General features: G+C 34.2%; 1 protein-coding gene and 1 long non-coding RNA gene across 4 annotated transcripts in view; one reads left to right on the top strand and one right to left on the bottom strand.

Moving 5' to 3' along the window:
* Window positions 1–13,491, top strand: part of LOC138708977 (myrosinase 1-like) — a 103,266-nt gene that overhangs the window by 27,057 nt on the left and 62,718 nt on the right. For 2 of the 3 annotated variants that reach the window (XM_069839401.1, XM_069839400.1), the window contains exons 9-10: window positions 4,372–4,506; window positions 10,231–10,337. In XM_069839401.1, the coding sequence (XP_069695502.1) occupies window positions 4,372–4,506; window positions 10,231–10,337 (242 nt within the window). The remainder of the gene's footprint in view (window positions 1–4,371; window positions 4,507–10,230; window positions 10,338–13,491) is intronic. The other variant, XM_069839399.1, reaches the window with a different exon arrangement.
* The window catches only part of LOC138708979 (uncharacterized), a 50,838-nt gene that overhangs the window by 11,565 nt on the left and 25,782 nt on the right, over window positions 1–13,491 (bottom strand). The gene's annotated exons all lie outside the window — the stretch shown is intronic.

The following is a 13,491-nucleotide window of genomic DNA, read 5'->3' as shown; positions in this document are numbered from 1 at the left end:
TTATTTTGAGATAGAATTGTTAAAATTCTTATATGTCTACATGTGCCTGAAGCAATCTGTTGTTGTTGTTTTCTAATGCCAGACGTTTGACAATAAAGTCATTTGACCTCTTGCATTCCAATATTTTTCAAAGATATTATCATGACCAGCCACTGAAGCACAGATTTTGAGGTGTTCCGAATCCATTTCTTGGTTTGAGTTGCACAATGGGCAGTTAGGGGACTGATATATTCCAATTCTATGCAGGTGTTTGGCCAAACAATCATGGCCTGTTGCCAATCTAAATGCAGCTACAGACGATTTTCGTGGTAAATCGGGAATTAACTGTGGATTTTGATGCAGGGAGTTCCATTTTTTCCCTTGGGATTGAGTTATCAAATTTTGTTTGTTGAAGTCTAAGTATGTAGATTTAATAAATTTCTTCACAGAGTAATACGTAGATTTAGTAACAGGTCTGCAAGTAGCAGTGCTGCCCTTCTTTGCTAAAGCATCCGCATTCTCGTTTCCCAGGATTCCACAGTGGAATGGTATCCATTGGAATACAATTCTTTTATTGAGTGATATTAATTGAGAGAGCATTTTAGTTATTTCTGCTGTTTGAGATGAAGGTGTGTGTTTAGAGATTATTGATAGAATAGCTGCTTTGGAGTCTGACAATATAACTGCATTCCTAAATTTATTGATGTGGCATAGAAGATTCCTGAGACATTCACTTATTGCAATGATTTCACCATCAAAACTTGTTGTTCCATATCCAAGAGATCTATAAAGGGAGAAGAGACAGCACGTAACACCTGCACCGGCACCTTGTTCTCTGGAGATCAAGGATCCGTCGGTGTATAAATGAAGCCAGTTTTGTGGAGGGTACCTAATATTAATTGTCTCTAAAGACAATTGTTTCAGTATTTCAGTGTTTACTTCTGATTTCAGTATTTCTTCTGTTAAATTTAGATTATATTCTATATTTAATAGAGTTAAAGGGTTTGGTTTTATTTGTAAGTTTTCTTTTAAATTCGGGATATTGATTTTCTGTTTTAATTCTTGAACAATGGATATGAAACTTTTTTGAGTTTTCAATCTACAGAGAGGACTGTATGAATGCCAATTGTTTCCTGGTAATCTGATAAGTTTTTCATATTGAATCAGTGCTTTTTCTTCTATTGTCATTTTGATGCTGTTAATATTAGTGAGGAATCTCATAGAATCTATTGGAGTTGTTTTGATTCCACCAGTAATGTGTCTGAGAGCTTGGTTTTGAACATATTCTATGTCGTTTATGAAAGGTGAAGTAATTAAAATTTCTCCGCAGTATGTCAGCACTGGCTGTATAAACATTTTGTATGTAGTGTTCAAAGTATTCCTAGAGCATCCCCATTTCTTTCCTGCTAGTCTTTTTAGAAGGGAGAATCTTTTACGAGCTTTTTGAGAATTGTATTTCAAATGGTTGCTCCATGTTAACTTACTATCGAAAATAACTCCAAGATATTTGGATTCATAAGTCCTAGGAAGGTGTTGGCCATTGTATTGGATATTGAATTCTCTTTCTTTTTTACCAAGTGAAAATATTTGGTAGTTACTTTTGCTTAAATTAAGTGTAATCAAATTTGATATATTCCATTCATGTAGTTGATTTAGAGCTTTAAGAGCAGAATTTTGAATTTTGTCTCTATGTTTGTAAGATCCGGAAGTCCACAAAACTATATCATCTGCAAATAGTGCTATTTTCATGTTTGATTCCTCTAATAGGGAGGGTAAGTCATTTATATAAATATTGAATAAAGTTGTGCTGAGGACAGCGCTCTGAGGTAGACCTCGATGTGTTTGTCTGTAACTAGAAAGTGAGTTATTGAATTTAGTGGCAATGAATCTTTGACTAAGGAATTCTGATATCCATCTGAACATATTGCTGGAGATACCTAATTTCTGGAGTTTTAGTAATAATTTATTTCTCCAAACAGAGTCATATGCTAACTGAAAATCAATAAATATTGCCAAGGTATCTTCTTTCTTGTTAAAACTGTCTTTTATTTCTTGGCCGAGGCATATGACTTGTTCATTGGTAGAGTGTAGTTGTCGAAAACCGGCTTGTCTTGGTGATAAAAGATTATGGGATTCTAAATACCAAGTTAATCTGTTGGAGATCATGGACTCCATGGTTTTTGCTATCATGCTTAATAGTGCTATTGGTCGATAACTATTAACATCATGAGCAGGTTTCCCTTTTTTGTGAATTGGTACAATGATTGCTTTTTTCCAAGCTGCAGGAATTGAGGTGTTCCATGATAAATTGAAAATGGATAAAAGTACAGACTTGGCTTTTTCCCCCAGATGTTTCAAAAATTCGGAATGAATGTTGTCGGGGCCAGGAGATTTCTTGCTTTTAAATTTTGTATAGCTAGAGTTAATTCTTTGGAAGTAAAATTTTGATGAAATATTTCAAGTTTTGTACTAGTAATATTGTTTTTATTATTTTTATGTAATTCTCTTTTGATAAATTTGTCAGTTTTTTTGATATTGGGATGTAATCTGTGAGAGTTTGAGTAGTGTTTATTAAATGCGTTTGCTATATCTCTACTATCCGTTAGTGTTTTGTTATTATGAATAATAGGTTGGCTAATATTTTCCTGTGTATTGGAAATATTCTTCAGTAATTTATATGTTTTAGCGCTATCGGTTCTGTAATTAATATTTTCAATAAATGTATTGAAACTGTTCTTTTTTGCTGTTATGATTGCTTTTTTAAGAATGGCAGTCTTTTTCCTCCAATCTTGAGTATCTTCTGGTGTTTTGCTATGTTCTGCTTTGGTTCTTGCTTTTTCTCTATCTTGTTTCAATAAATTCAGGTTTTCTGTCCAGAATGGGGTGTATTTTTTTGGTTTTCCTCGTGGAATGTGCTTTTTTGCAATTTTAAGAAGAGATTCACAGAAATATTTGTTCAATCTATCTGAGTTTGTATTTTCCATTAGTGGTGTGTTGACCTTGAGGTGTTCGTCGAGTTCTGTTGTAAATAGTTTCCAATTCGCTTTCTTAAAATTGCATGTTGTTTTGTTATTGTAGGGTTCCTGTCTTCGGTTTTGATGGAGATGGATAGAAGCAATGATGACTCTATGGCCAGATCCAGGGTCTTCAATTATTTTTTTCTTGGTTTCGTGATGGATATCTGATGTTACTAGTAATAAGTCTGGATTTGTACCAGAACCAGAATAATGAATGAAAGTAGGGGGATCTTCTTTCCTGTAGACAAGTTCTGCGGTTGTAGTATTTAGGAGGTCCATGATCATTTTTCCAGGTTGGTTTACATTATTGTAGCCCCAAAGTTGGGAGTGGGCGTTAAAGTCACCAATTATGATAGTTTTAGGTTGTATATCAAACAAAGTTAGATCAAGGGGATTATTAGGTGGGTTATAGGCACTGTAGATTTTGAAATGTTGTTGATTTTTCCATATTTCAATTTTTATTAGTTCTAATTTGTCTTGATTATCCATTTCTTTTATGATTTGAAAATTTGTAATTAATTTCTTTGATGTACCTGCGAGAATTCCACTACTAGGAGTTAAATGGCAAGTTGTAGCCGATTTAAGTGAACACCATATTTTAATGTTTTGGTGGCTACTTCATTCACACACAACCCCCAGAATGTCTGGAGGACCACACCTGCTGTTGGTCAACGGGTCCACTGGACCTAGTTGGGAGATCTTGTTGATCACCAACTTTCCCTCCTTAAGCCACTGGAGGACGATTTTAGTGTCATAGCAGGTCAGCACTAGGAACAGAAAAGTAGAAAGAGGAGGAAGGAAAGGGAAATGAACCCCTAGGCCTCGAATGCTCTAATGCCATTGGGGTCGAAGAAAGTAAGAGTTCAGTCAGAGGACTGGATAGGAAAGGGTAAAGAGGGAATTAGGTATTGGATAGAGGAAAATTATACCAAATTCAGTCATTAACTCATCAAGCTGACCAGTGCTAATGGATGAGTAGCCCCTCCCTTTAGTTCAGCTTGTAAAATTATGCTTACTAACAGCTGCACCACGGGAAGGTAGGGATGGGACATTGGGTATTTGTCCAGGTTGGTTCCTTAAAGCCTTCAATGGGAAGGATTAATGGCTCTCCCCCCTGTATCCGACAGATACCCTTTTGCAATCTGCTTCTGATGAAAGAAGTGTACGTATCTTCGTTCATGATTTTAGTTAGAAAATTGCGCACTTGTCTTAGTACTCCAAAAACATCAGTAGCCACAATATGAATAACAAAAAGCAGTGGCTAAGCCTGAAAATAGTAGTTGTATATTCGTACCACATATTATTTTAAGATTAAATGGCTTTTATCAGTGCATTTGTTTAGCAAGAAAAAAATGTTTACATATTTATTTTTTAGGTAGTTCCCTGGGCATTTCGCAAGCAACTAAAGTGGATAGCACATGAATATAACAACCCTCCAGTGTTTGTCACCGAGAATGGTTTTTCAGATAATGGTGAACTGAACGATACTGGGAGAATAAATTATTTAACTGTAAGTATATTACTTCTCTACTTGGCAGTGTAATAATCTAATATAGCCTATTCCATTCAGGGTGTAGCAATTAGACCTAATACTCGTAGGTACCAGTACTGTTTCTTTTTCTTAGTTTCATAATAATCTGTGCTTTCGCTCACCTGCAATTTTGATATTATCTCTGATATTTTCCCATACACTCTGAATATCGAACTCCTTCTCAACTTTGTCGAAACTTCCTAAAGTGGCAAACCTATTTGAAATTTCGACCTGATAATGTTGCTTAGTTTCCTCGTCTTTTAATTTCGGAATATTGTATCTCTTAATAGTAATTTGTTGTTCTATTCGCTTGGTTTCTGATAGTCTTTCTCTTAATTTTCCAATTATCAAATAATGGTCAGAATCACAGTCTGCCCCTCTGAAGGATCCCATGTCTACTATACTTGACTTGTACATAGCCAAAATATACTGACATTAGTAACAGTGATATTTTAGAGGACTCGAAATACATAGCATAGCCGAGATAATTTTTCAGTTAAAAATTGAATGTGACTTTCTCATGTCAGGTTCGTATCAGCCCAAATATCTAGAAATTTTGTGTTCGTGACGTATTTGATTGATTATAATCTGTACTGGTACGTGGTATTGTAAATGTTGTTTATTGAAATTCATAAATAGGCCTACTGTTTTATTTACATTTAATTTGAGCTTACTGTTTGTTTATCATTGTCCAAGTGCTTTAGATGTTTAATTAAAATTTTGCTGCAAGTCAGTATTCCTATAGACATGTAGTACAATGTTTGTGTCATTAGTAGATAATACTATTTTGAGTGGGGGATTTTTTTTTTTTTTTTTTTTTTTTTTACAGTCTGCATGCTCCATTACTGTGGAGTAATACTACATGCATTGGTTTACCTTAAACTATGTTCATATAATTACTTTATATTGTTCTAAGAGTTTCTTTATAGGCAATATAGATGGACGAATTTTGTACTTGACTGGGGTATAGTTAATGGAAAGTCAGTTATATACAGAAGAAAAAAATACTGGACCTAGAATTGATCCCTGAGGTATATCATGTTCTATTGAAGTGATGTTTTGACTAATTCAATTTCTACAGTTTGCTTCCTGTTACTTGGGTATGATGTAAACCATTCTCCTGCCAATCCCCTTGCATCAAAATTCTGTAGTTTCCTAATTAGTATTTTATGATTCACCATATCAAAGTCCACACCTGTGGAGTAACGGTCAGCGCGTCTGGCCGCGAAACCAGGTGGCCCAGGTTCGAATCCCAGTTGGGGCAAGTTACCTGGTTGAGGTTTTTTCCGGGGTTTTCCCTCAACCCAATACGAGCAAATGCTGGGTAACTTTCGGTGCTGGATCCCGGACTCATTTCACCGGCATTATCACCTTCATTTCACTCAGACGCTAAATAACCTAAGATGTTGATACAGCGTCGTAAAATAACCCAATAAAATAAAAAAAAACCATATCAAATGCTTTACTAAGCTCAAAGAAAAGTCCTACTATTTTAGGCTGACCAGACGTCCCCGATTACCGGGGACAGTCCCCAGGGAGCAAATGTCCCCGTTTTGTCCCTGGAAATTAATTTTGTCCCTAGAAGTTTTGATTTTGTTTCAATAACATTTTACACGTGAATATTTAAGTATCGTGATGAAACTCCTGCGATTCAAGCACATTTCTGAACGGTTCTCAGTATGAGACAGAAGAACCAGCATGAGATAGTCTGCACTCTTTAAGAAGAACAGCATCTTCATCTTCATTTGCGTTGCACAGAAGCGATAGAACTGCCGCAGTGTCCATTTCTAAGTAGGTAAAAAAAATAAGAAGTTTTGTGACAAACCAACAGGTGAAAAGTGGTAGGATGTTTTTCAACATTTCAAAAAAAAAAAAAATCCATTACATTTGAAAATCTTCTCAAAATAGTGTCATGAATCATGTGTCTATTAGTCAGTAATTCGTCTGTTAAAAGACTTTTCTCCACATTGAACTCAATCTGGACTGATGAAAAGTCAAGAAAGAAAATTGAAATATTTTTGTTGCAAGTGCAAACAAACTTTCATTTCTCATGTGAAGAACTCAGTGTGAAGCTGTATGGGAATGAACAGATCCTTAAAAACATACATTCTTCAAACAAGTACTTGTAAAATGTGTGTGTTAGAGTTCAGTGTGTACAATATTAAGTGAAAGACTTCCATGCACGTGTCAGTACTGAAATTGAATTCTTAGTGGCTATAATTATGTTGTTGTTGTTGTTTTCTAATGCCAGGCGTTTGACAATAAAGTCATTTGACCTCTTGCACTCCAATATTTTTCAAAGATACATATTATCATGGCCAGCCACTGAAGCACAGATTTTGAGGTGTTCCGAATCCATTTCTTGGTTTGAGTTGCACAATGGGCAGTTAGGGGACTGATATATTCCAATTCTATGCAGGTGTTTGGCCAAACAATCATAGCCTTTTGCCAATCTAAATGCAGCTACAGACGATTTTCGTGGTAAATCGGGAATTAACTGTGGATTATGATGCAGAGAGTTCCATTTTTTCCCTTAGATTGTGTTATCAAATTTTGTTTGTTGAAGTCTAAGTATGTAGATTTAATAAATCTTTTCACAGAGTAATACATAGATTTAGTAACAGGTCTGTAAGTAGCAGTGCTGCCCTTCTTTCCTAAAGCATCCGCATTCTGTATAGGAGTTACGTGTGTTTATGCATTTAGTTCAAAAAGTTAAGATACTCTACAAATGTAGTGTACAAAGTTCTGTCATTGTATCTACTGTTACATGTATCTTCTGCAACATTTCAACAGATAGTGACTAGATAAGCGTTTGTGTTTTTTTTTTTTAATTGCCGATGTCCCCTGCTGGACCATAAAAAATCTGGTCAGCCTATACCATTTACTCTTAATTTCAAAAGGCTTTGTTAATTCCTTTACATTTATGGAAACCAAATTGTGAAGTACAAAATAAGGCACTACATTCTAGGAAGGGTATTAATACTTTGGTCGGCGGGAAAAGGCACATAAGTCAAAAAATAATAATTTTTCAGGAGACACTTTTTTTTTAATTTACTTTTAACTGAATCTATACTAATAATAAATCTGTAGCCGAAATTTTTCTGGTAATTTTCGATTTTCCAAAAATAATTGGTCCTAACATATATAATTAACCACCCTGAAACCGAAAATCGCTTTTTTGAAATTTTTGTTTGTATGTCTGTCTGTCTGTCTGTCTGTCTGTCTGTATGTTTGTTACCTTTTCACGCGATAATGGCTGAACGGATTTCGATGAAAATTGGAATATGAATTAAGTTCGTTGTAACTTAGATTTTAGGCTATATGGCATTCAAAATACATTATTTAAAAGGGGGGGGGTTATAAGGGGGCTTGAATTGAATAAATCGAAATATCTCGCTTATTATTGATTTTTGTGAAAAATGTTACATAACAAAAGTTTCTTTAAAAATAATTTGCGATAAGTTTTATTCCTTGAAAAATTTTGATAGGACTGATATTTAATGAGATAAATGAGTTTTAAAATTAAAATAACTGCCATGTAAGGCCGTGTAATGAATTAAAAAACAAATGACTTAATCTATAAGGAGCCTTGGACAGCAACAATCGAAAGCTATTAAACATAGCCTACAGACAATGTTTCTGTGTTTGTATGAAGTAATATCAGAAGCTAAATTAACAGATTTATATAATTAATTATTATTTCACCATTGGAAAGTGTAGTTTCTCTAGATAGACATAATGCTATAATGTTATTACAGTAACGTCTGAGTAAATCGAGTACAGGTAAGATTAAAATAGCTTCTTATACACAGAAAATTTGATAGGCTATTTTGTACATTCGTTTTCTGTATTTCTTAAAATAATATTTATGTACACTCATTTCTATCTCAGAGAATTAACGAACAACGAGAGTGTATTGATTTAGTATGCAGTAATAGTACGTTAGCTTAGCAATCCATTATTTTATAATTCAAATTTTAACTATGCTCAATGGAATCGTGTTAAAATACATAAAATATATATGCAATAAATGCAATGCAAAAAAAAATTGGGTAATGAGCGAAGGAGATTATCTTGCGCTGTTGTAAAAGTTATTCCCTGGATCAAACGTCCTATTTTAATTATGTAATTACTTTATATTTATTTCTAACAGGTGCAGCGGAGCGCACGGGTACGGCTAGTATAAGTATAATAATGAAAGTCTAAGTTGGTCAAAGTAAGACCCTTTTCAATTTAACATACAAGAAATTTTATTATTTAAAAAATTAGAACAAATTCTTGACTTATGCGATTAGGTACAACAGAAAAATCGTCTTTTTTTACTTATGTGCCTTTTCCCGCCGACCAAAGAATATAGGATAACTTTTTCAAGGATTTTGGAAAATACTGATAACAGAGCAATATGTCTATAGTTGTCAGTACACTTTTTTGTCCTTTTAGAAGATTGGATCGAATTTTGTTTTTTCAAAATGTTCAGGAAATTTATCTGTTATCAAGGATGATTTATGTATATCAACTAGTGGAGATATCACGACAGAGGCACAATTTTTTGTGATTACATTGTGGTATCCTCTATTTTTTTTCATGGAGTGCAGTTTCATAGAAAGGACTTTGCCGACAGACCTTCTACTGCCCCCTACTAATTGGTTGTCATAAATAAATGTCTTCCTTACTGTGACGGAAATCTTGTCTTCTTTTGTTAGTAACCAACCACAACCCTCGTTCAGAAGAATTGACAGGTACCCATCAAATCCACGTGGAGGCAGAGTTGCCGCATCTTTTCCGAATTTCAAGAATCCCGTCAGTTTCACTGCATAATTTCGATGGTCACCAGGATTGTGGCAACTGTGCAATGTTGGGACGAGGGGACAGGATGGAATTGTCAGAGTTGTTTGTGTAGGAAGTCATAAATCTGTAAGTAGGTGTTCAAAGGAGCCACCGAACTGCACTCCTTGAAATAAAATAAGGTATAGTTCATCAATTCCACAAGCCTGATTATTTTCCAAACTTTTCATTATTTTTAGTAGACTTATTTCTTCCAGAGATAATGGAGTTAGAAAGAAAGAGAGCTGTACCTGTCATTGTTTCATCAAACCAATACCTACTATGCAAAATTATTATAAAAAGACATTAATTAGACGTGTAAATTTATTCACTTTCTTCAGTCAAAATTTGTCCTACTTTAAAATTTGTCCTACTTTTGTAATAATATTACAAAATTCGTTTCATTTCATAAAAATTGAAAATAATAGTGTGTGATGGAGATGGCTAGCCAGACGCAATTTCCCTTTGTAATGCTCTCGACAAGGAACTGGTGAATGACTTTGGGATGCCTAGAATGAGACCACATCGTTCAGCTGGGCTTGGTCTTTTAGTCTGGTACTGATAAATGCTTGGGGAATTACCTGGTCTATTTCTGTAGTGTTGCAAATCCTGCCATAGTAGTTCACTCTTCTCATCTCTTCATTCTAAGGAGTTCAGGAAATACAATAGATCTTAATGTCGCAGTGCAGAAGACTTCAGTCATCCTCTTCGAGAGTAAAAAAAACAGTACCAAATGTTCATTGCTTTGTTCTAAATATTTAGTGAAGATCACTTGGTTAGTAAACAAAATCGTGTCATTCAATTAGAATCAATGTTAAATTTAACGACATTTAATATTATTGGTCAGTACCAATATCAACTGGATCCTTATAATTGCAGAGTCATATGAAGGAAATGTTGAAAGCAATTTATGAAGATGGCTGCAACGTTATTGGCTATGCTGTTTGGAGTCTTCTTGACAACTTCGAATGGAACAGAGGATACACGTAAGTGACCCTAGAGGGGGAATAACTTTAGCGCAGAAGAAGATTGTGTATCTGTTGTTATATTTAACTAGTATGATTTAAACCTGTATAGATTATTATAATAGTGACTTTCACCCTCCAAAAAATATCAGTAATCTATAGAAATGAAGATGTTTCTGCTTACACATCATTATGGCTAGAAGGGAAAAAGAAGCAGAACTCGGGTGTTTCCTTGATCTAAACAGTAGAGGTAGGTGATGTGGTCTTTTCTCTAGAGTTGCTAATTATGTACAATCCCTGGCCAAATTAATATGATCATTTAATAATATTGCTTTTTTTATGGAGACATGTATTTTACAATACTTTAAAGCAAGACTGTACACGGTTTGTACCCACTGAGCAGACTCGCGACTCACGAGCGGAACAGATTGCTGAGAATGCTCGGCCACTGTACGAAAAGGAGTGAGAGGGGATAAGAGGTAAAAGAGGGGTTGAAAGTTTAAAGGCGATTGAAAATGTATACACATACGCAAGGAGCTTATTCATATGGAGTTAAAATTAATTGATTTTCTTTGTATTTATTTTCAGAGTATATTGGTCATAGTCCTATATATTGAAAGAAATTAAAAGAAATAAAGTTTCCTACCTATGCAATTTTGAATTTAAGTTCGTTAACTTTATTGTCATTTCAGATGGAAAAAATATATATATTTTTCCAATGTATTTTACGTTTAATACTGCGATCCTGTTTCATTATTATTATTATTATTATTATTATTATTATTATTATTATTATTATTAATATCATCATCGTCCTTGCAGGTATTAGCCCTAGTGGTCTGTTACGGTCTCCATCCATCTTTTCAGGGGGCGTCCCAAAGATCGTCTTCCATGTGTTATATAGCAAAAAATTTGTCTTGGGAGTCTGGAACGGTCCATTCTATTGACAAGGTTAAGCCATTTTTGTCTATAGTGGTTGAGATGTTCATAAATAGGTGTAATTTTCAATTCTTTTGTAATTAGTTCATTCCTTTTGTGGTCAAGGAAGCTGTAGCCGGCAGTCCTCCTTAGAAATCTCATTTCCGCAGTTGTTAGGCGTTGAACATTTGAGTTTCGGACAGTCCAGGCCTCACTACCATACATGAGGACAGGTCTTGCTAGAACTTTATATGCGTTTAACCTGGTATGTTTTTGGGTTTTCGTGGTTGTGAAAGCTGTTTGATGGTTGTTAAGGCTCCATTAAAATGTGGAATATTTTCAGATATATCACTAACAGGTAAATATGTCAAATTATTATTATTATTATTATTAATATTATTATTATTGTTATTATTATTATTATTATTATTATTATTATTATTATTATTATTATTATTAGCAGCAGCAGTTGTTTCATTATTAGTAGGCCTAGTATTGTTTAGTGTTATTGTCTGCTTCTAACTAGGGCCTATTGCATTTCTGATTTAAATAATTTTTATGAACTGTAGAAACATATTGCACAGAAATTAATAAATATAAATATTGCGATCTTCACCAAAAAAATCATCAACACTTTGTATGATGTTGTAGTGGCGCATTATATTATGTTTTCGTCTTTCTTTTATAATTTTCTGACAAATAATACTGAGAATGCTCTCCAGCTGCTACAAAAAAATTAACAGCTTTTTCATAACGTATGAAAAGTACATGGTTGGTGATCACGTTTCTTTCGTTTCCCTACATTCAATATGCACTACAGATAATCAGAACTCAAGTGGCAAGAGAATATTGAAGAATTCTGAACAATTAACTAGAGAATCCCACTCCTCCTTCACCGCAACAATACTATCCCTACTCTGTGCTCATGAATTATTTCTTAGACTCTCCTCCTTCAGCTGAGTGCTCACTTTCAATGAGCACTGTTTGGACAGGGATCCTTTAAAGCGTTTTTAGGTAGAGTGTGAGTATCTTTTCAATTAAAGGACTCTTGAAGTGACAAAAAAGTGCTAAAATGATTATGTGTCATTATCACTGTTAAAATGTTTGGCACCATTTTGTGTTTATAATGAAAGTGCATGCAACTCTCTGTTTTCCACTGTTATTGAAGTTAGGTGTATTGCTAAGAAAGAAATAGTAATTTGAAATTAATGCATTATTTTTATAACTGAATATCGGTATATATAGTTTAATTTCATATCTATTTAGAAACTTTTTTGGCAGTATTTGTACTCAGTTATGATTAAATTAATGATGTTTTAAAATCTGATTTAAAAATTACCGGTAATAATTTAAGGAATCGATATAGCTAAGGACCTGACACCAACTAACAAGGAAATTGTTAAAGTTCTCTTGACTGAAACTTTGCCAATGAGAAATAGCAAGAAAATGTCTAATTTTGAAAACTTCAGTATTTAATATAAACCGTAACTTACGTGATCTGATGACTTTACAACCCTACAACCCAAATACAAGGGTAAATGTGGAAGAAAAAAGAAGCTATCCTCTCGTGATGAACGATTTTTGACATCAGCAACCACCAATAACAGAATGAAACTAGAGGATACAGATGTCTCCATGTCTACCAGATTAGTATGTAGGAAACTGATTGACTTGGGCTACAGATACTTTAAACCTGTTCGAAAACCAAGACTTTCTACTAGGATGATGAAGCAACTGTTGGAATGGGCTAAGAAGTCTAAGTATTTCGCCATGGGAATTGGAGATCAGTAAGTTGATCAAATTCTACTTTATTTAAAAAAAATATTATTCTTAATTTTAAAACCTGTAAGCAGTAATAATTTTTTTGGGCATGTTTAAGTTAAGTGATAAAAGTACTCTCCAAATTTTAACGAACAAGACACAATTTGTTAGAAGAAGGTCTTGAGAAAAATGGAATGAATTCTGTGTGATAAAGAACATCAAGCTTCCAAATTCAGAGCCAAGCATTGTGCAAGATGGTGCACCCTGTCACATGGAAAAGTTTGTCAAAAGTTTCTTGAAGAATCCTAATATATCTTTATTGGCTTGGTTGGACAACTCGCCTGACCTCAGTCCCATAGGGAATATTAGGAGATTCTGAAGAGGAAAGTGATTAAAGGACCGTGACACAATGAGATAAATTTAATTGAAAAGGTAAAGTACCACTGGCATCACAACTGGTGCTTGAAAGGTATGAGCTTGCAATACACTGACAGCA

The sequence above is a fragment of the Periplaneta americana genome, chromosome 11 (genome assembly GCF_040183065.1).
Source record: "Periplaneta americana isolate PAMFEO1 chromosome 11, P.americana_PAMFEO1_priV1, whole genome shotgun sequence".
NCBI classification, from domain to species: domain Eukaryota; kingdom Metazoa; phylum Arthropoda; class Insecta; order Blattodea; family Blattidae; genus Periplaneta; species Periplaneta americana.
This window is presented reverse-complemented; position numbering and strand designations above follow the sequence as displayed.